The following is a 20891-nucleotide window of genomic DNA, read 5'->3' on the forward strand; positions in this document are numbered from 1 at the left end:
GCAACCATTTATCTGGGGAGTTTAAGTCTCTGATATTTCAGTTAAGAACCTTTCTAGGATTGTGTAGTCATTGAAGAAAGTCTGGATATGATCGGGCATAAGCAAGTAAACATCCAAACAATGTACAACAAACACAGAGGTCGTAACCAAACTTGACATAGGATTGGTATATGATATCAGAAAAGAGCAGTTCACATAGATTCTGAAAGAGAAAAGCGCCTAACAAAAATCCACCCAAAGGAACATCAGGATGCAACCTAGACATGCGTTCACAAATGCTTCCGATTCATATATATGCTAAATGTGCCTGGTTTATCATACATGATATGCTTTGTTAGCACATTTATTATGTTGCCAAACTGAATTTAGCTTAATAAAAATTGCCTAATAACCTAAGAAACACAACATCATTTTTTTTCCTTTTTATAAGCATCATTGGAATTCAAAGATGCAAAGCACGTCAGAGTGGAGCCTGACTCTCAACGAGTAAAATAAGAACGTAGCTGAACACAACAAATAATATCGCGATGCCAAACAAGAATGTAGCTAGTCACTTGACATTGCAAAGTTACCATGATGTTTCACCCATGGGATTAGTTTATAGCCACTAATTAACCGAAGCATGGCAGTATCAATTAACTATGCCAAGCCCGCACATGACCTGTTCCATTATGCATGCATGCGATGTTAATCCACGATCGGAAATCACATGGTGAAGTTTATGCGAAGGAGCCCAGAAAAGCAGAGGGAATTACCACGCGAGTCCACGCCGCCACCTCCGCACGCAGTGAAGGTGAGGTCGAGAGGAGGACTTGGTTTGATTGAACACCAGTCTGATACCAATCAGATCGGCAGCAGCGGCAGCGGCAGCGGCTGCATCTGCATCTCCGCCCCGGCTCCGGAGCCCCACCCCACCCCGCCGCGCCGGCCATGTCTCCCTCCGGGGAGGTGGTCGCCTCCGTCTCCTCCGCGCTCGCCGTCCTGCTCGTCCTCCTCGCCTGCGTCGAGCTCGGTGACGCGGCCGCCGCCGTCGGCGTCTACCGCCTCATCCAGTACGACCTCGCCGGCGCCCCGCTCGGCTCCCGCGCCGCCGCGCTCAACCACCACGCCGCCGCCTTCCCGCTCCCCGCGGGGGCCGACCTCTCCCGCTCCGCGCTCGTCGCGCCGCTGCTCGACCTCCCGCTCTCCTTCCTCCGAGGTACTCCCGCCCTCCCTCTTACGCCCCATCCTCCTAGTACCAGCACGCTGTAGTAGATGAGACGAGCTCTTCGCCGGCTCTAGCTAGAATTGAGCTCGATCTGTGTGCCACTTCGCATTGCCGATCGAGATGTGTAGTGTTTGCGATATACTTTCCGATCTCGTAAGATTCCGGTGTCGGGGTGTATCTGTTACTTTCGTGTTTCTAAATGGCACATGCTGCTCGTTTAGTTACAGCAACCGGGTCGCAGCCAGGATAAGCTCTATTTATGGGCTTTAGTATGCCTTCAGTTATATCATCTGACTTGTTTGGTACTTACTCCTACCAAAATGTATGCACTCACTCATGTGGCATTACGAACTGTCAAGTCATGGCATCTAAACTACAACAATCATGACTCAACGATGATGTTCCATCATGCATGAGCCATCCGAAAAAGATCATGTTTCTTCAATGAACCACAGTATTAATTATTTATTTTGCACATGAAATTTGATTGAAATAATAGTGTTGACAAACTTCTGTTTCATTACGTACTACTCAGAGTACCTGGCAGAGAAAAAACATCTTGGAGGGTTGCTCATTCTGCTCCCGAGAAACATCAGCACTAAGAATGTTGAGGGAAACAACGATGACAAGGGGGAACCAAAGAATGTGCTGGCTGAGCTAGAAAAGTTGCTCATGCATGAAGAAGTGCCGGTAAGTTATAAATCTCTTAGGCAATTATTTCTATCTTTGCTTGTGATTTATATGTTCCATTACTTATACAGTATCTAGTTAGTTATATCACATAGCTCCACAGATATAACATTTAGAAGTACAAATTATAACACTGTAAATATGCATTGAGCTTCTGCAATCTATTTTGTAAATTTGTATTTGGCAATGTAGCTCAACAAAACTAATACAATTATAGTTGCATTTGAAATGCTGATTGGTGCTTTTAGCTGTTAACCAAACTTCTCTTTGTTTTGAAGGATGCACGCTTTAAATTGCTATTGGTAGAGCACCAACAGTTTCTGTGACCCTCTTTACAGTATAACATTGTTTTTATAAATAGTGATCTTTCCTTCAGATTTGCTAATGTTTTTTTTTTTTGCAGTCTAAATGTCCTGCTTCCTCTTTGTTCAGTGATCAACTTTTTAAATATGATATAATATTTTGGCTAACTCATGTGCATTACTCAATGCAGTTTCCAGTGTACTTCGCTTTCCATGACGACAATTTGGATAACCTATTGGCAGATATTCGTAAAATTGCCTCTTCAGGCCAGCCAGCCTCTGCATCAACAGGAGGGTAATACTTGAAGACGAAACTCAGCATACTCTCGAGTGTCCAGCATTTTGCACTATAATTAGTGTAGCACTTGACTATAAATTGTCAGCCTCCTGCATGGTCTTGATTATCTTTTGGACTTGTAGATACAAGCTTGTAGTGCCTTCTGCGGAACCTAAAAAGGTGTCATCTCCAACCATTTCAAATATCCAGGTAGCTGCTCTGACATGAATTTACTGTCTACTTTCGCATTCATCAGGTTGATCTTATTTACTTTATAATTCACTGCAACATCTTATAGATCTGTTTTCTTTCGAAACAAACAATTAAATAGACCATGATGAATGGCTGGCTATATGCCAGAAGTGATTGCTACACCTGATATCTGACTCTTATAAATATAATAGTGTTTCCCATCTTTCATGAGATGTCAACAGGACTAAGTTTAATATCTTTGAGTTGCAGGGATGGTTACCTGGATCGAACGGAGAGGGCGATGCTGAACAGCTTCCAACCATTGCCATAGTTGCAAACTATGACACTTTTGGTGCTGCACCTGTATGTAACCCAGAAAAAATGTTTCAAGAATCTTTGATATTATTTTCAATATTTTCATAATACATATGTTTTTAGGCGCTTTCCGTGGGAAGTGACAGCAATGGAAGTGGAGCTGTGGCTCTTCTAGAAATTGCAAGGATCTTTTCACGCCTCTATTCAAGTCCTAAGACCAGAGGCAAGTTTAATCTTCTCTTTGGATTAACATCTGGCGGACCCTACAATTACAATGGAACTAGCAAGGTTAGTGATCATCTTGCGCCATTATGAAAGCCTTCTGGTGCATATTCATGGTCAACTCACAGCTGTATGGTTTTCAAATTTTGTTACAGTGGCTTAGAAGTTTCGATCAGCGTGTACGCGAGAGTATTGACTATGCAATTTGCTTGAATAGCGTTGGTTCCTGGAGCAATGATCTCTGGATGCATGTATCAAAGCCTCCAGAGAACCCTTACATCAAGCAAATCTTTGAAGTACAGAGCCATTTCAAGTTTTTGGTCCATAACCTCAATTGTCTGCAATGATAAGTCATTCACAACTCGAAGTTTCTTTGCTTCAGGATTTTTCAGATGTCTCCAAGGAAATGGGCATTTCAGTCGGCATCAAGCACAAGAAGATTAATGTGTCAAATTCTAGAGTATGTTCTTGCCTTTTGAAGCATTGTAAACCTTCATTAGGTTTGGATCCCATCAGGATTTCAGATAATCCATCTTACATGTACTTACTGTCAGTACTAGCATGATAGCATTTGAAATATTTATTGGTGAATCAATTCTTCTGGCATGGTAGCCTGACATAGTATTTCGAGTGCAGGATCAAGAATTAGCTTAGTATTAGCATCAGGGCTGGTTTAGAAACGAGTTCAGAACTATCCCTCCGTTTCTAAATATAAGACCTTTTAGAGATTTCAATACGGACTAACATACGGATGTATAGACATATTTTAGAGTGTAGATTCACTCATTTTTCTCTGTATGTAGTCTGCATTGAAATCTCTAAAAAGCCTTATATTTAGGAACGGAGGGAGTATATGCTATTTGTAGAAGTTAATATGCTTTTTTAGTATTTACATTTTGGAATCTAGAAGCCTTTTACCGCTTTAGCATTGCTGATTAACTATTCTATTTCGTTAAACTTTCAAGCTTGCCAAGTGACATGCTTGCAATCTTGCAGGTAGCATGGGAACATGAGCAATTCTCGAGGTTTAGGGTGACTGCGCTAACTCTTTCGGAATTGTCTACACCTCCTGAATTTTTGGAAAGCACTGGTGGTCTGTATGACACTAGGTGAAGTCACTTCTAATACACCCTAATCCTTTTTTCACTGTCTTAGTTTTTAATATTTTACTTGTATATTCCTTCTTTCAGAGAATCAGCAGATGTTGAGTCAGTAATGAGAACTGTCAAATTAGTTTCTGAGAGTCTTGCGGTAAGCTAAATCATTTGCTCTGAATTTTTTCATTTTACTTTGCACTTTGGTTAGAAATTTAGATTTAAATGTCCACAGCAGTAGCATGTATGTAGGATAATATACCTGTTCAACTGGTTTTAACTTAGCATGAAGTTTCTCCTGAAATATGTCAACACAAAGTTGATCGAGTTATTTTAGTGCTTCAGTTACACTCAAATGTCTAGCTGCATAGAAATACCAGTTTAGGAGATTCTGCCGTTCATCCATGTTACAATGGTTTTGTGTTATAAGCATGTTTGAGTGATGCAAAAAATCATTAGAAATGCAAATTACTGCTATGATGAGTGTTTGGAAGAACTAAAGTTACTGATTACCTCTTGCTTTCTTCTGAACCAGGATTCTTATAGTTAGACAAAGGTTTAGGAGATTCTGCCATTCATCCATGTTACAATGGTTTCATGTTATAAGCATGTGTGATGCTAAAAATCATTAGAAATGTAAATTGCTGCTATGATAATTGTTTGGAAGAACTAAAGTCACTGGTTACCTCTTGCTCTTTTCTGAACCAGGATTCTTATAGTTAGACGAAGGTTTAGGAGATTCAGCTGTTCATCCATACTACAATTGTTTCATGTGATACTGTTATTTAGGTAGCATGTCTGTTTGAATGTGATGCAAGAATTTATTAGGTAAGCAAAATGCCGCTATGATGATTGATTGGAAGAACTAAAGTTACTGGCTGCCGCTTGCTCTTTTCTAAATCAGGATTCTTATAATTAGACGAAGGTTTAGGAGATTCTGCCGTCCATCCATGTTTCAGTGGTTTCTTGTTATTTAGGTGGCATGTTTGAATGTTAAAATGATTAGATGTGCAAAATGCTGCTATAATAAGTGATTGGAAGAACTAAAGTTACCGTCCGCCTCTTGCTCTTCTGAACCAAGATTCTTATAGTTAGATGAAGTCTGATATTATACTAATAATGCCTCTTCACAGAGACAAATCTACGGGTTGAGAGGAAGGAACATTGATGTTTTTGCTGATAACAGCAGTTTAGCCATCAGTCCTCACTACATCCGGTCCTGGTTGGATCTTTTTTCACGGACACCACGGGTTGCGCCTTTTCTTCAGAAGAATGACCCCTTCATCGTAGCACTTAAAAAGGTTGCGTACCTGCTATCAGTGACCTCATCTAGTTCACCTTGTTCATAGTTTCCTCGCAAGCCATGACACTATCTATATATTGGTGCAGGAACTGTCCGAGCATACTACGGATGTGCATGTTCAAAATGACGTCCTTGATGGCATGTTCACTTTCTATGATGCAACAAAATCAACTTTAAACGTATACCAGGTAAGTGTGTAAGCTTCATGCCACACTTTCTCCATGTTTGGATATCGCCATTTAATTTCAGAATGACATAAAAGTGTACTGAGCATATATAGAGCCTCTAGCTTGGTAGTGCCTTGTGATGTGTCATCCACGGATGAATTCCTATCCACCTTTTATGTTGCTTTTCTTAGATATCACCATTACCACATTGAAAGAACCTCAACTGGCCTTTGATTGTCCATTTCACAGGTTGCAAGTGTTACTTTCGACCTGTTATTCCTTCTGGTGCTCGGTTCCTATCTAATTGTTCTCTTCAGTTTCCTAGTAATCACAACACGGGTATGGACCGATTCATTTCTGTAAACATAACTAGAAGCTTTCTTTCCCTGCAACTGAGATGATACGTTTTCTCTTGAACAGGGCCTCGACGATCTCATTAACATATTCCGGCGGCCTCCATCACGTAAAGTCAAGGGAGCATAGGCTAGATCATCATGTTTTGTGTATTAGTAACGAGGAGAAGTGCATGCCTAGTTAGAAGAGCGCTAGACACCAGGATTTACGAAAAGCTAAGCTTTCCACAGCAGATAGACCTGTAATTTTCAGAATTACCCTTTGTTCTCTAGCCAATGTGAGCGGCATCAGATTCTCCAGGGCGAAAACATTTTCTTCTGCACACAAGGAATTTTGACTGTAATTTGTTGTCTGTTATTTATTTTTTTCATTTCTGGCTACTGTGAAGTAGAAGGCCTATCTGCATAATCATCGTGGCAGTGTGTTACTGTGTTATGTATGGATAGAGAGCACCACTCTGTACTCCCAAATCTGTACTTGGGTACAGTGAGATACATCTTCTGAATACACTCAAAGCAGAACTGCATCCTGCTTCATACCTTGTTTTAATGTACTTGTAATGGATTGGGATGCATGATTCCCTTAGGCCTTGTTTGGATGTGGGGGTAGCTATTTACAGGGAAAAGACGACCTGGGCGGAATATTCTTGACAAAACAAAAACCGCGCTGAAAATTCAGGTGACCCATTCGGAGAGACAGGGCACTCGATGCATCCTTCCGATGTTCTGGTGCAGCCACCCCTGGTGGAGAGGTGAACAAGCACCCAGATCGAGCTGCGGGTCTGCAGTTGTACAGACACCAGGTCCCGGTTCCACCATATCTGCTTCTCGTCGAGATCACATGGCAGATCTGGAGCTCGTTTCAGCACCAGGCCTCGATTCCACTGTATCTGGGAAACTGGGACTCCATCACAAATCAGAGGAACGTGTGCGCTACTTCTATATGCAGCAAGGCTTGCCGACGGACTCCCGCTCTCACCTGGACGACCATGGGACTCGTGTTTAACTTCCAAAGTCGTATCCGACCACTTGGACGTAAGGAGGATTCCAGCTTACCTGCGGACGTTGGGATATATATGGCCGTTCAGAATACATATGCATGCATGATCCTATTTTTATTTTTTCAGATTTATTATATGCATGCATGATGCTTTTCAAACTTCTGTTAATGGTACATCCAAAACTGTAGCATACGCTTCAAACTTCTGTTGATCATCACCTGCCCCTGTGTGGAATGGTGATAGCACACGCTTGCATGCCTGTTCAGTGTTGAGGGTATTGTGCACAATAGTCATCAGACCACCGACGTTCTCCAACAGCTCCAGGATGAGCTCTGATGGTGGGCGATCATCTGCTTTCAGAAACAGGTGCTGGGGATGAGCTCTGATGGTGGGCGCAGCCATGGAAAGCGCAAGCGTCTTGTTCTTTCTTGCTGCTTGACACCATGTGAGTAGTGGCGTATCAGCTTGTTGCCAAAGGCCAAGATAAGGTGTTCTGAAAGCTGATACCAGCCAGTCTTCATTGGGTGGGGCGACTCTCCCCTGGATACTTGCAGATTACATGTACGTATGAAATGTCGTCAACAAAAACCACATTATCGGTGTTTTGGAAACGAGGGTCCCTAGACTTGCTTGCTTGCGGCCTGTGGCGTGGCTCAAAAGGGGGCCCAGCACGGCCCATCTTCATCAACACAGACTCAAAACCCTCGCGAGGGGCCAAGCCTCGCGAGGCGGACGACACGGAGCTTCCTCAGGCACGGCCTTATCAGGCTGGCTCGCGAGGAGACGGAGAGATCAAGGCGGGGTACCTCACGAGGTGCCCGTGACGCAAGCCATGACGACCAAGGGCGCCAGGCTGGCGCCAGCCCGCGCAGTGTCCTCCTTTCCTCTTTGGTGCAAAGGGAGCAAGCGTAGGTGGGAGCATCAAGCAAAGGCGCCCGTTTCGGTGCAACAAGATCAAGACCAGTCCAATGGTAGGGAGGAAGTCATTGTGGAGCCCAAGCCAACGCCACCACCAGAGTCTTTGACAGGCGAGGACCAACTTTAGTCAGGATAAGTGTACCAGATGTTCCCCTTCAAAATGGCCAATTGTTGGCGTCCTTCCCGCTCAATATTTGGGAAGAGGCCCAGGGCCATTGCCTATAAATAGGACTAGCCACCCCCAGGGTAGGGTGGATCTAAAATCGGCCAACCCTGAAACAAGCTGAGACCGAAATCAGAGAGAAAATCGAGAAGAGAGAGAGAAGGGTGACTGAACTCCTCTTAGCAGTTCATCCCCTCGGCCAAGAACAAACCCTCGCGAGGCTGTTCTTCCTTGTATTATTCATCATCATCAGCCCAAGAGGCAATCCACCACGCCACACACCGGAGTAGGGTATTACACCACAACGGTGGCCCGAACCAGTATAAACCCTGTGTCTCTTATGTTGTTCTTTCCATAGCTTAGATCTTAGCAAGGCGGAGGGGTGCAGGTAGGTAGAAGGCGAAATCCCCGCGTGCACCCCAGTGTTCGAACCTTAAGGGTCTGCCGGAACCCGAAATCCGACATTTGGCGCGCCAGGTAGGGGTGCGCCGGAATTCGTCTTCCACCACCCCGTTCTCCTCCGACCATCGCGTCCATGTCTGACACTGTCGGGCCCGCGCCGAGCGCCGGGCCGCTCTCGCTTCCCGCGTCACCCAGACGGCTCCTGTCGGCGGGCGTCCTCGCCGTTTCCTGTCACCTGCCGTCAACGCCGCCACAGGCCCGGCGGGGGACGAGCAGTAAGCGTCGTCTCAGCACCCGTCCGTGCGGCAAGACGGCCGCACCGCTACTCCCTCGCTCACCCCAGCTGGTTCTTCGTCCCGCGCGCTCCGCGCACGCATGGAGGCTCGAGCTGCGCTCATCGCGGCAAACGAGCTCCTGCGCTACCGTCCCATCGACGACGTCTACGAAGAATGGCTCGACCGCATCGCCGAGCTCGTCCGCGCCGCAGGGGGCTCTCCCGTGCCGTCCGTTCCGCTGCACCGCACCCCGCCCCGCGCGGGCGACGAAGCTCCGGCGGCGCCCCGGCCGCCTCCTCCTCAAGAAGGCGCCATGGCTCCAAGGCGCGTGGCCCCTGGGCGGAACCCGCTCCGTCAGGTGCCAGCGCGGCAAGAGCAGAGCTGCCAAGAAGTCCCTCGCCCGCAAGAAGCTGCCCGGGCGCTCCCTGCTCCAGCACGTTGCGACCATGCTCCTGCTCCCGCACGTCAAGACCCCGCGCTGTTCCCAGCTGCAGCGCGTGGGGACATGCAAGACCAAGCTCTCCGTTACCCAAGGCCTCCCGTGGCCACAGAAGGCTGCCGTGCCTTCACCACCGAGCTACGTAGTGTCGCGTGGCCCGACAAGTTCAAGCCAGACCTACCTCCTCGTTACGATGGCACGGCCGACCCTGCGGAGTTCCTCCAGCTCTATGAGCTGGGCATCGAAGCTGCCAACGAAGACGAGAAGGTCATGGCGAACTGGTTTCCCATGGCGCTCAAGGACGGGGCCCGCACCTAGCTCCTGAACCTGGCTCCAGGCACGATCTCCTCCTGGGACGAGATGCGCACCCGCTTCATCGCCAACTTCCAAGGTACTCGCGATCGGCCACCCGCCGTGAGCGACATGTGCCGCATCAAGCAACAACCCGGAGAGACCCTGCAGAAGTACATCCAGCGCTTCAACAACGCACACCTCAAGATTCCCAAGGTGACCGAGAAGGCCATCATCTCAGCCTTCTCCGACGGCGTGCGCGATGTCAAGATGAAGGAGGAGCTGGCGATGCATGAAGACCTGTGCACTTCCTTGGAGCTGTTCAACTTGGCAACCAAGTGCGCCAGGGCTGAGGAAGGGCGTCTCTCCCTCCTCGAGCTGCCTGCCGCAGACCCAGAAGAGAAGAAGCCCAAGGCCAAGGATGTGAAGCGCAAGGGAGCTGCCGTGCTCGCGGCAGAACCAGACACCAAGCGGGGCAGAGATCAGCCCGAACCTTCCAAGGGCCGTCGGTACTGTGTGTACCACGACCTCCACACCCACAACACCAACGAATGTCAAGAGCTCCGAGCCGTGCGAGAAGGAAGGATCGGCCGTCGCCCCGACCGCGGTGACCGGGGCTACGGTCGAGGAGGAGGAAGGAACGCAGGACGCTAGGAAGACCGCTGCCCGCGCCAAGGGTGGCGCGATCGACCTCGCGAGGATTGCTGGCAAGACCCGCCTCGCGAGGGAGACTGGAGGGATCAGCCTCGCGAGGATCGCCCGCAAGGCAACGCGGGCCTCCCTCCGCTGCCGCCGCAGCCAAGGAGAAACGAGGACCGCCATCAGGACGAGGGGGCTGGGGGCTTCCAGGAGCCGCGCGCGATCGCCTGCATCCTGGGCGGGCCTCAAGCCCCAGCCTCTCAACGCATCTTCAAGCAGTTCGCCCGCGAAGTGAATGCAGTCCTCCCCAAGCTCGAAGCCACGCACCCTCTCAGGTGGTCGGCGTGCGCCATCACGTTCAGCTCAGCAGATCAGCTCAAGTGTACGGCTACAGTCGGAGTCCTCCCGATGCTTTGTTCCTCAATCATCAGCAACATGGTGGTCACCAGGACCCTCATCGATGGCGGGGCAGGGCTCAACGTCCTGTCCGTGAAAACATTCAACAATCTCCAAGTGCCCTACAGCCAGCTTCAGCCAACCAAGCCTTTCTTCGGAGTCACCAACGGCTCCACGGTCTCGATTGGGCAGGTCCGCCTCCCTGTCACCTTCGGGGCACGCGACAACTACCGCACCGAGCTCATCGACTTCGACGTCACTCACATTCGCCTGCCGTACAACGCCATCCTTGGGTACCCAGCGCTGGCCAAGTTCATGGCCGTAACTCACCACGGCTACAACGTCCTCAAGATGCCAGGAAGTGGCGGAGTCATCACGGTGCCCTGTGAAGAGAAGGACATGGTGTGTTTCCTGGAACGATCCTTTCAGGCCGCGTCACTGGAAGACTCGGATAGCGGAAGCAGGAGGCTTCCCGAGACCGCCCCCAAGAAGAAGAAGACATCGTCAGGCGCGGCCCCTCAAAAGGCAGGCCCCTCAGGGCCCGCGCCTGCCCAGGGGGAACCTCCTTCCATCACATAGGAAAGTGCGCCCGGCGCCCTCCTCAGGCAGGGCTCGGGGGCTCTCCCCTGGAGGGCCACCGACCTGGCTAAGGTCACGAGGGAGGCGCTTGGGCACCACATGGAGACGTGTTTCGAAGCACGTTTCTCTCAAGAAGGAGTAAGGCAAGAAGAGCTAGACCCTCATGAGTTCATCAGCAAGGCCATTCAGGAGCTACAGGAGTCAAGAGTCATGAAAGGCGGCCGCCGCCTACCAGTTGTGGCTTCCCATCCAGGCGAGGATGAAGGGCTGCGCGTCTGCATCGACATACCAGGGCTCAATCGAGTCGCCTCTCTGGAGCGCCTCTGGCCCTCGTGAGTGGGGCGCTGCGAAGGTCCACCCCACAACTACGTTCGCATGCCTTACGGCTTGCCGAACGCGGCTGCCACGTACCAGCGCCTCATGAGGGGCATCATGGAGGCACAAGAGGCCAGGCGTTCCGCAGCCCTGGCGGAGATGGAGATGGTCCGCGAGGAGCCACCAGCACCTTCGGAGCCTCTCGAGGCCCCTAGACCTGGGGGCTCGTGAGGATCGGCTTCCGCAGCCCACCGAGTCTGCTACACCAACACTCCTTCGTCCTCAATATCATCAGGTGACATCTTTCAAGTTTTACTTCCAACTGGGAGCGCCCCCCCAGGGCTGCATTATTCCCAGGCCGCGTGGGTCCGTCCCTGCGGCATGTATCCCTTTTATTTCATGTTGTTAGCTTACCTTGTTGGGGGCGCCCCTCGGGCTGCATCATCCCCAAGTCGCTCGGGCCAGGCCCAGCGGCAGGTATCCCTTTTGCGTTTATTTCCGGCTATGCGTTCGACCCACCATACTTGATTATTTGATGCCTGTCCACGGCACCTCTTCTTCTCCATGCCGACCACTTGCATGTTAAAGGGGGGGGTACCTGAGCATCGCGACTCAGGGCTCTTACTGGCTCTCCAGCCCTCACCCTCTGGCCTTGTCCACGGCATCGCGACCTGGCATACCAGCGACGGCTGAGACCAGCTCAAGGGCCGGGACCCGAGGACGTAGAGTGTCGGCATCTAACCAAGTTTGCAGGGACACATCACAAGATAAAGCCCAGTGGCAGGCGCAACCCGCCTAGAGGTAGGGCCCCGTGAGTCCCGCGCTGGCTCACGGGTGCCCAGATACACCTCGCCAGGCCCTACCGTGCCAGCCACGTGTCAGGGCGGGGCTATACACGCCCCGGGGGCTTCTCCCGAAGGGAGCCCCCTCCCACGTACCAGTGGAAGCACCATGCTCCGCGCTGGCTGACGACACTGCCGAGGAGCGGCTATGCCCATACACATACGGAAGCGCTATGCTCCGCGCTGGTGATAAACAACTGAGGGCGGCCCCCGGGCCGCACCAACCTCAGGGAGCCCAGAGATCAGTGTCTAGCCTCATCGTAACGCCTTCCCTCGGGAGTGCCGCGCGAGGGGGCTGGGCACGGGGGCTGCGCCTGGGTCACGCCCAGACGCACGCCACCCAGCCAGGCCCCCCGGGCCTGGTTCGTCGCGCGTCTCTCCCCGAGCGGAGCCAAGGTACGAAGGTCGTTTGAGCGTCAAGGGGGACTCCTGAGCATCGCGACTCAGGAGCCTAACTGGTCACGTAGCCCCTCACTCCTTAGTTCCAAAAGGCTAATGGCGGTTGAGGTATGCGTGCGGCCGGGCTCTATAGACGTAGAATGATAGATCCACCCACATCACACCTCCCTACTTGTTGTTCGTGCGCCAAGGGGGACTCCTGAGCATCGCGACTCAGGAGCCTAACTTGTCACGTAGCCCCTCACTCCTTGGTCCCGTCCTGATTTCCGGTCAGGGCTAACGGCGGCTAAGGTATGCGCGGGGCCGGGCTCTGCCGGCGTAGAACACAAGCAAGTAGGAAGGAAAAGCGTAAATTTCAAGGAATTCAAAAGCAAATATTACAGTCCAGACTGTTATCTCAATGCCAAACGCAAGTTTAAACGCCTCCCCGAGGCATGATACATGTGGAGGAATTAAAAGCAGGACAGGAGCCACAACGGAGTCACTTGTCGGCGGTGGAGCAGCGCGGAGTGGGTTCGCCTCATGGAGCAGCGGGGTCGGCAGCGCCTTGCTTCGGCTTGGTGCTGAAGGCCCAGAACTTCCCCAGCAGAGCCTCCGCGCGACCCTTCACGGCCTCGGCAGCGGCAGCGGCACGCTCGCCGCTTATTGGCTCCAGCAGGCTGTCGAGGTCGGCGCCGGGATCGCGAAGGTAGATGTGGGTGAGGACCCGCGCCAGCGCTGCAGAAGACAGGACACGCGCCTCGGCCTCAGCCGTGGGGCCAAGGCCAAGGGCGACGTCTTCAAGAGCGCGAACCAGAAAGAGAAGCAGCTTGGCGGGGCCGTCCTCGGCGCCAGCCAGCGGGCTCTCCAGGCCGCTGTCGTAAAGTGTCCTCAGCGAGGAGCGAGCCTTCGCCTCCATCTCCGCGAAGGCCACGTGGTCCTCGGCAAGAACCTGGGCCTTGTCGTCCAGCTCGGCCTTCCTTGCCTCCAACTCCTGCTCCAGTGCGCCTAGGCGGTCACGACGCCTCCTGAGCTTGACCTCCCTCTCCTTGACGGCCGCCTCGCGAGCCTTCACGCCTTCTTCCTGCTCTTGGCGAAGGCGGGCCTCTTTCGCGAGCTGGTCCCGCAGGCCGTGCAACTCGTCCTCCAGTGCCTTGCAGCGACCACGGACGTCGACCACCTCCCCCAGGGCTGCGTCACGAGCAGGCTTCGCCTCAAGGATGGCCTGCCTCTCCTCATTGCAAGCCGTCGAGGCCTGGACCAGCGCCGCCCGAATCGAAGCGTTGGAGCGAACCCATCCTGAAGCCAGCTCCAAGCGCCGGCCACCAAGCAAGGGTCGGCGCCAAGAAGATCCTGCCGCAGTCGGTCCAGCTCAGCAGCAGCACGATCTAGAACGGCATGAGGAATCGGAGAGACAGCAGCCGGTGGAGCAGGAGGAGAAGGCGGCAACGCGACCACAGCATCCTGAGGCGGAGCCTGCTGCGCCCCAACGGCTGTGGTGGCGGAAGCAGGCGAAGGCACCTCGGGAGTCACTTGGGCCATGGGGGCTGAGCTCGCCCCAGCCGGCTCAGTCAGGCCTCGCGAGGACGACCGGGCAGGAGAAGCCCGTGCGTCGCGGTCACCCTCCTTCGCGGGCAGAGGCGCTGCCACGGAGGGAACCTCAGGAGCTCCCTTCGGCTTCTTTGCTGCGGGCACCAGCCTATCCAAGAGATGCGGACGTCATGCCTCAGAAGCAGAACAAGAAATAAAGACAAGAATCAAGCGCTTATGGGTCGTCGCCAGTGAGTTCAAGCGGCCTCCGGCCAAATTTGAAGCCTGAAAGCCGGCTAGAAGGGTCAACCTCGGGAAGCTTGGAAGCGGAAGGCGCGTCTGCGGTCCGCCTCGGGGGCGGGGCAGACCCGCGGGAGATCAGCCCGGTCCTGTCCTTCTTCGGGATCGGGGGCAAGCTCCCGCCGTCCTGCTCGTCATCATCCTGGTCGTCATCGCTCGGAGAGAGGCGGAGAACGCGGGACCTGCGCCGAGGGAGGGGAGCCCTCGACTCTCCGTCAGTCGCCTCGGAGTCAGGCCCTTTTTCCCGCTCCCCTCCTTCCTCCTCTTCGCTGGAGTCGTCGGAGGACACGTCCACCGATTCCCTGGGAGTTTCCATGGGCACGGGCCCGTCCCCGTTGAAGACGGGCATGGACTCCACTACCTGCTCCCAGTCGTCGCGGAGGAACAAGGGCGTAGGAGCGCCCTCCAACCTCGCCACATCGCCCCCCACCAGAGATTGGAGGACCGCAGCCAGATCTTTGTTGGCCAAGGCCGCGGGGCTCGGGTGGGGCCTCCACATCGGAAGTGAGTACTGCCGAAGCGGAGCCAGCTGGTGCTCCAGGAATTCCCTCAGCAGCGACGCGCCGGTCAGCTTCGCCGCCGCCATGTTGGCCGGCCTCAGATCCGTGTCCATCTTCTCCAACACCAGCTTCGCGTGGGGGTCCGCGAGCTCCGCTCGACCCCAATCGCTGGAGCTCGTGGGTTGCTCCGTGGGCAAGATCAGCCGAGGGTGGATGCGCCCAGCATCTGCCAAGACCCACTTGCTCCTGAAGCCCTCAATCCTTTTCCCGGGGTTCGAAATGGCAATGGCGCCACCGTACGCGATGAAGCTCGCGCACGCAGAAGCAGGACCACAAGAGGTCCGGAGGTAGAAGTAGTGGCGCAGCAAGGCCACTGAGGGCTGCACCCCTACGTGAGCCTTGCAGTAATAGGCGAAGATTGCCAGGAGAAGGACGGAGTTGGGGTGGAGATGCAGAGCCTCTAGCTTATAATGGCGGAGGACAGAGAAGAACAACTCGGAGAAGGGAGGCACCAGGCTAGCAGCAATGGCGCTTACAAAGAACGGATAGAAGGTGCTCCCTTGGCCCTCAGGGGTGGCGGAATCGGCCTTGAACACCTTCGCCCCGTCGATGCCCTGCGCTGCCGCCATCCGGCGCAACCGGGCAAGGCTCGCCTCCGACACGTTCGGCGAGTCCAGGACAAACGAGTACCAAGCTCCGGCCGGGGACTGACGAGGCGCCATGGCTTCCTAGGTCACGCGGTCGGAGTAGATCTGGAAATTTTGGAGGAAGGAAGGAGAGGCGCAAGAAAGGAGATCTGAGCAGCAACCGGAGAAAGCAGAAAGCAAAGCCCAGGCAGATGCCGCTCCTTTATCAACTCGCGCGGTTGCTGAGGTGCCCACGTCCAATCAACCGCCACGCGGCGCCCAAGGCCGCAGGCTGTTAGGGCCCGCGGCGCTTCGCCCTTGCCCTTTCGCCTCCCTGCACGGCCAAGTCCGGGCGCGCCTTGGGCCCGGGGGCTACTGTCGGCGTTCTAGAAACGGGGGTCCCCAGACTTGCCTGCCTGCGGCCCGCGGCATGGCTCAAAAGGGGGCCCAGCACGGCCCATCTTCATCAACACAGACTCAAGACCCTCGCGAGGGGCCAAGCCTCGCGGGGCAGACGACACGGAGCTTCCTCAGGCACGGCCTCATCAGGCTGGCTCGCGAGAAGGCAGAGAGATCAAGGCGGGGTACCTCACGAGGTGCCCGTGACGCAAGCCATGACGACCAAGGGCACCAGGCGGGCGCCAGCCCGTGCAGTGTCCTCCTTTCCTCTTTGGTGCAAAGGGAGCAAGCGCAGGCGGGAGCATCAAGCAAAGGCGCCCGTTTCGATGCAACGAGACCAAGACCAGTCCAATGGCAGGGAGGAAGTCATTGTAGAGCCCAAGCCAGCGTCACCACCAGAGTCTTTGGCAGGCGAGGACCAACTTTAGTCAGGATAAGTGTACCAGATGTTCCCCTTCAAAATGGCCAATTGTTAGCGCCCTTCCCGCTCAATATTTGGGAAGAGGCCCAGGGCCATTGCCTATAAATAGGACTAGCCACCCCCAGGGTAGGGGGGATCTAGAATCGGCCAACCCTGAAACAAGCTGAGACCGAAATCGGAGAGAGAATCGAGAAGAGAGAGAGAGAGAGAGAGAGAAGGGTGACTGAACTCCTCATAGCAGTTCATCCCCCGGCCAAGAACAAACCCTCGCGAGGCTGTTCTTCCTTGTATTGTTCATCATCATCAGCCCAAGAGGCAATCCACCACACCACACACCGGAGTAGGGTATTACACTACAACGGTGGCCCAAACCAGTATAAACCCTGTGTCTTTTATGTTGTTTTTTTCCATAGCTTAGATCTTAGCAAGGCGGAGGGGTACAGGTAGGTAGAAGGCAAAATCTCTGCACGCACTCCAGTGTTCGAACCTCAAAGGTCTGCCGGAACCCGAAATCCGACACACATTGCACAATAGATTATTGTGAATGAAAAGGCCAAGTTCCATGTCAAAATGATACGGAACGTGGCTTAGAAGTCAGGGTGCAATGCTGAGGCTATGTTGAACAGTCCCTAGGACCACGATTCCAGCACACCTAACACAAGAAGCCATCAACTGACAGCAGTTCGTTTACAACATGCCATTGCACAAGCGGCAGCATCAGGAACATCTCTACTGTTTCTAATGCTAACATGAAATCGTAAGCAACCACGCCGTCGTAGATCTCCGGCCAGTCCCCATGCTATCACGGCATCGTATGCAACCACGCCAGCAGAGATCTCTGGCAAGTCCTCATGCTAACACGTGGCATCATATGCAACCGCACTGTCAGAGAAGATCTCTTGTCAGTCCTCGTCCATGACATCAAGAGCAGGTATTCGTCTGAAGCGTCCGCCGTGCCTTAGGTCCCCTGATATTGGCGATTTTGACTCTATTCTTTTCTTCTTAGGCGTAGAATGTTCGCCGGCTACTGATTCAAAGAGTTCTCCCATATTTGACATGTTGGGCCTCTTCTTATCCGGCTCCTCTTTCAGGAAACTGAACACATGCACCCATAGAAAATGTTAGCATGCTGCAAGTCTACATTCAGACACTGAGCACTGTTTCACTTACTAAAGAGTTACAACCCAGAAAGGAAAATGTTAGTTCCAAGGAAAGAACCAAAGTGTACCTCTCCCGGATGATCTTAAACGCTGCCATTGTCGCATAAGGTAATCCAGTCTTTGGATCACGGTATCTACAAGTAAAGCCAAGCCTAAAATAAGATTATCACTTCAAATAACAACCATGGAGACATAACCCACTCTCAGCTTGTAACAGAATGCATCAGTTCAGGTGATACTAATGTAGGAGTATGTTCATTTCAAATCACCGAATCAAGTACTCCCTCCAATCCATATTACCTGTCGCTCAAATGGATGTATCTAGACGTATTTCAGCGCTAGGAACACCCATTTGAGCAACAAGTAATATGGATCGGAGGGAGTACTACCTTTGCTATTCCATCACGACAGAACACACTGAAGAGTACAACAATTGCTAGAACTAGGGTGTGCACAAAAATAATTCAGGCAATGCAATTTGTATGGGATTGTTGGATTGGACATAATCTGACACTCTCTAACCAACAGACACATATATATCACAATAAAACAAACCACCACCAACCAACACTGCACTGTAAAAACACGCAGCGATTAAAAACCAGAAACATGTGTGCATAATTTTATCAAGTGAAATATGTAATTGTATAAACATGGATGGAAGGAAGCTCCAACTTCACATACAAGGGAAAAGGAACATGAATTAAGGAATGAGCAAACTAGTGTACAGAAAACATACTTGGCAGGAAGTCCTGTTACAACGCAAACAGATTTCTCCGGATCTACAATAACAAAAATTAATACAAGACTACATTGAATTCAAACTGCCAGATAAATAAAAATGTACAGCACCAAAGAGAAACCAACACTTACAAGGAGTTGAAGTCGTACAAAGTTCAGACCCAAATGATGCCCCATTAATGAATTCCAGACGTGATTCCCCTAATTCAGCATGATCATAACTAGTAATCAGCACGCGTAGGATACAGGTTCTTATAATTGAAAAAGGCAGCACAAAAGGAGCAGCTTCTAAGTTCAGTATTCACATGTAAGCAGATATGCATATAGTAGTTACCATCTCTCGAGTGAAATCGAAGTGTAGGACCCTCATAGACAGCTTTCTGAACAACAGCTTTTTTCTTCACCTCCTCCTCTCTTGCCAGTACACGTTCAAGATTTCTCATGTTCATAATCTCTAAAATAGACAAAGGTAAACTAGTCAATCAACACTGGCAGATTCCATCTTTATCTTTGGGAAAGGCACAACGAAGAGGGAAACAGACCAGTTTCAGCTGCTTCCAAGAGCATCTCTTCTTGTGTCATACGTTTTTCTTCTCCCTCTTTTCTCTTCTTAATTGGCTGGTACAGTATAAAAGAGGGAAAACAATCAATCAGCCTGAAAATGCCATTTGTTTGGTACTACAAGATTCTGTTGTCCCTGAATATACTAATAACCATGAATGCAATACGTGGAGGGCTGCTGTACGGTTTACAGACCTTAGCAGTAGCTTTCTTTTCAGCACGTATTGCTTCTCGCTCAGCTTGTCTCACAATGACAGATGTTCTGGTTGATTTCCTGATCGTTTTCTCAGACTCCCATTCATCAGGAACATCTGATTGTTTGGATGAAGTTGTCTTATCAGGATTCTTGTCATCTATGCCTTCATCATCCTCTAGTTTGATGACCTTATTCTTCTTCTTCTTCTTCTTGGCTTTCATTTTTTTCATGGTCTTCCCAGGGAAAACTAGCCGCTTCTTAATAGGTAATCTTGTCCATAATCAGGGCACGATTTAGATATATATAACTGACTGTTACGCAGTGCATGAATGTGCTCTGATATGCTTATGAGCTACCATGAAACATGTGTTACCTCTCACTCACTTCCTTCTCTGGGTCGTCGTCAGGTTGAGGTTCCTGGAAAGGAGTTGGATTAGCACAGGCAGTGAGAAAATTATTATGAGCAACAGAGCAAGAGAAGACCAACTTTACAAAAGCTACAATGAATAAGTAAACCAATTGAACAGATTGGGATGAGCAGAAGGAGGGATCTCACATCTTCATCGAAATCACTGTCGAATACATCACCAGCATCCTGCTCTTCCTGATAGTTATCATCCTCCTCGTCCTGCCAGAAAGGACGGAGCAAGTTGAAGAACAGTAAACAGCTTATGAATATGAGCAGAAGAGATGATTCCGTAGCAACCGACGGACCTCCTTCAGGGCTTCTTGGCCCCAGAAAGCCTCGTCAAGCTCGACCTCCTCCTCTACGAGCTTGGTTATCCTGCGCAATCAGGGGGGGCAGACAGCGTAAGGAGAAGGGAAGATAGGTATAGGGCGAGGGGGAGGGAGAGCGAGGAGCAGGGAGACCACCTCTTTCCTCGGGTGGCACGCGCCGCGCGGTCGAGCAGGATGGGCGGCTCCTCCTCGCTTGCGGCGTGGTCGGCCATGGCGACTTCACCGGCGGCGAGATGGCGAATGGGTTCGGTCTCGCGGTGCCGAGTGGGGGATTTGGGAGAAACAACGAGTTGGGACGACCGGACGAGTGACGGCCCAAATCTATGTTAACACTACCGGCCCAAAACAGCCCAAATATATATTTTGAGCTGTAAAGCCCAAATCTTTAGTCTTTCCTTTCTTTTTCTGAGATGATCTTTAGTCTTTTTTCCTTAATCATAAAAGTTTTACTTCGTGTCTCTAGACGCTACATGTCGGCCGTCTGATAACGGAAAAAGATCAACTGCCTCTATCACTTTTAGATGGATCTGCGAATGGCCATCCAATCTACCCACATGAGCAGTGACATCTCTTTGCAACCAGAGTGATGTTGCAATAGGCCCTCTGCAATAGGATGCTTGTTGCAATCACCTCTAAACATTATTTTCCTCCTGAAAATATTTGCAGCAAAAGTAATGTTGCGGAAATCTTTGCAACAGAGGGTATGTTGTAGAAATGTTGTTGGTCGTTTTCTAACATAATTTTTCCAAAAAAAGCTTGTGTTGTAGAAAACCTTTTGCAATAGATGACATGTTGCAGAAACGTTGCCACGACGGCTAGCGAGCTCGCCGGAGAAGCATGCTGATACGCCCTTCCTTTTCCTCTCCTACTTCTTCTCATCCCCTCCCCTCTCATCTTCATCTCTCTTTCCACCCCGCTCTCTCACTCGTTGCATCCCCGTGTAGGCGGTAGCTCTTTCA

At 51.4% G+C, this 20891-nt stretch overlaps 2 protein-coding genes across 2 annotated transcripts; one reads left to right on the forward strand and one right to left on the reverse strand.

Moving 5' to 3' along the window:
* Positions 1-827: 827 nt before the first annotated feature.
* LOC119328981 (nicalin-1-like) lies at positions 828-6662 on the forward strand. Its single transcript, XM_037601965.1, has 14 exons — positions 828-1198; positions 1743-1897; positions 2391-2494; positions 2620-2686; positions 2939-3031; positions 3107-3271; positions 3361-3501; positions 3588-3665; positions 4202-4314; positions 4396-4456; positions 5433-5600; positions 5689-5790; positions 6019-6108; positions 6190-6662. The coding sequence occupies exons 1-14, from the start codon at positions 931-933 to the stop codon at positions 6250-6252; spliced, it is 1668 nt and encodes a 555-aa protein (XP_037457862.1). The 5' UTR covers positions 828-930; the 3' UTR covers positions 6253-6662.
* Positions 6663-17051: 10389 nt separating this feature from the next.
* LOC119331892 (SWR1 complex subunit 2-like) lies at positions 17052-20228 on the reverse strand. The gene is made up of 11 exons (XM_037605070.1): positions 20068-20228; positions 19909-19978; positions 19751-19822; positions 19568-19611; positions 19194-19464; positions 18980-19055; positions 18772-18891; positions 18570-18638; positions 18436-18478; positions 17765-17830; positions 17052-17631 (listed from the first exon to the last, which is right to left on the reverse strand). The coding sequence occupies exons 1-11, from the start codon at positions 20142-20144 to the stop codon at positions 17439-17441; spliced, it is 1101 nt and encodes a 366-aa protein (XP_037460967.1). The 5' UTR covers positions 20145-20228; the 3' UTR covers positions 17052-17438.
* Between the last annotated feature and the right edge of the window lie 663 nt (positions 20229-20891).

This window comes from Triticum dicoccoides, chromosome 7A (assembly GCF_002162155.2).
Source record: "Triticum dicoccoides isolate Atlit2015 ecotype Zavitan chromosome 7A, WEW_v2.0, whole genome shotgun sequence".
NCBI classification, from domain to species: Eukaryota; Viridiplantae; Streptophyta; class Magnoliopsida; order Poales; family Poaceae; genus Triticum; species Triticum dicoccoides.

Coding starts and splice junctions, on each gene's coding strand:
- LOC119328981 (XM_037601965.1), top strand. CDS start 931: ATGTCTCCCTCCGGGGAGGTGGTCGCCTCCGTCTCCTCCGCGCTCGCC. Junction 3,032..3,106: donor ACACTTTTGGTGCTGCACCT/GTATGTAACCCA, acceptor ATATGTTTTTAG/GCGCTTTCCGTGGGAAGTGA. Junction 3,272..3,360: donor ATTACAATGGAACTAGCAAG/GTTAGTGATCAT, acceptor ATTTTGTTACAG/TGGCTTAGAAGTTTCGATCA.
- LOC119331892 (XM_037605070.1), bottom strand. CDS start 20,144: ATGGCCGACCACGCCGCAAGCGAGGAGGAGCCGCCCATCCTGCTCGAC. Junction 18,479..18,569: donor TTGTACGACTTCAACTCCTT/GTAAGTGTTGGT, acceptor TTGTTATTGTAG/ATCCGGAGAAATCTGTTTGC. Junction 17,632..17,764: donor TTTAAGATCATCCGGGAGAG/GTACACTTTGGT, acceptor GCATGTGTTCAG/TTTCCTGAAAGAGGAGCCGG.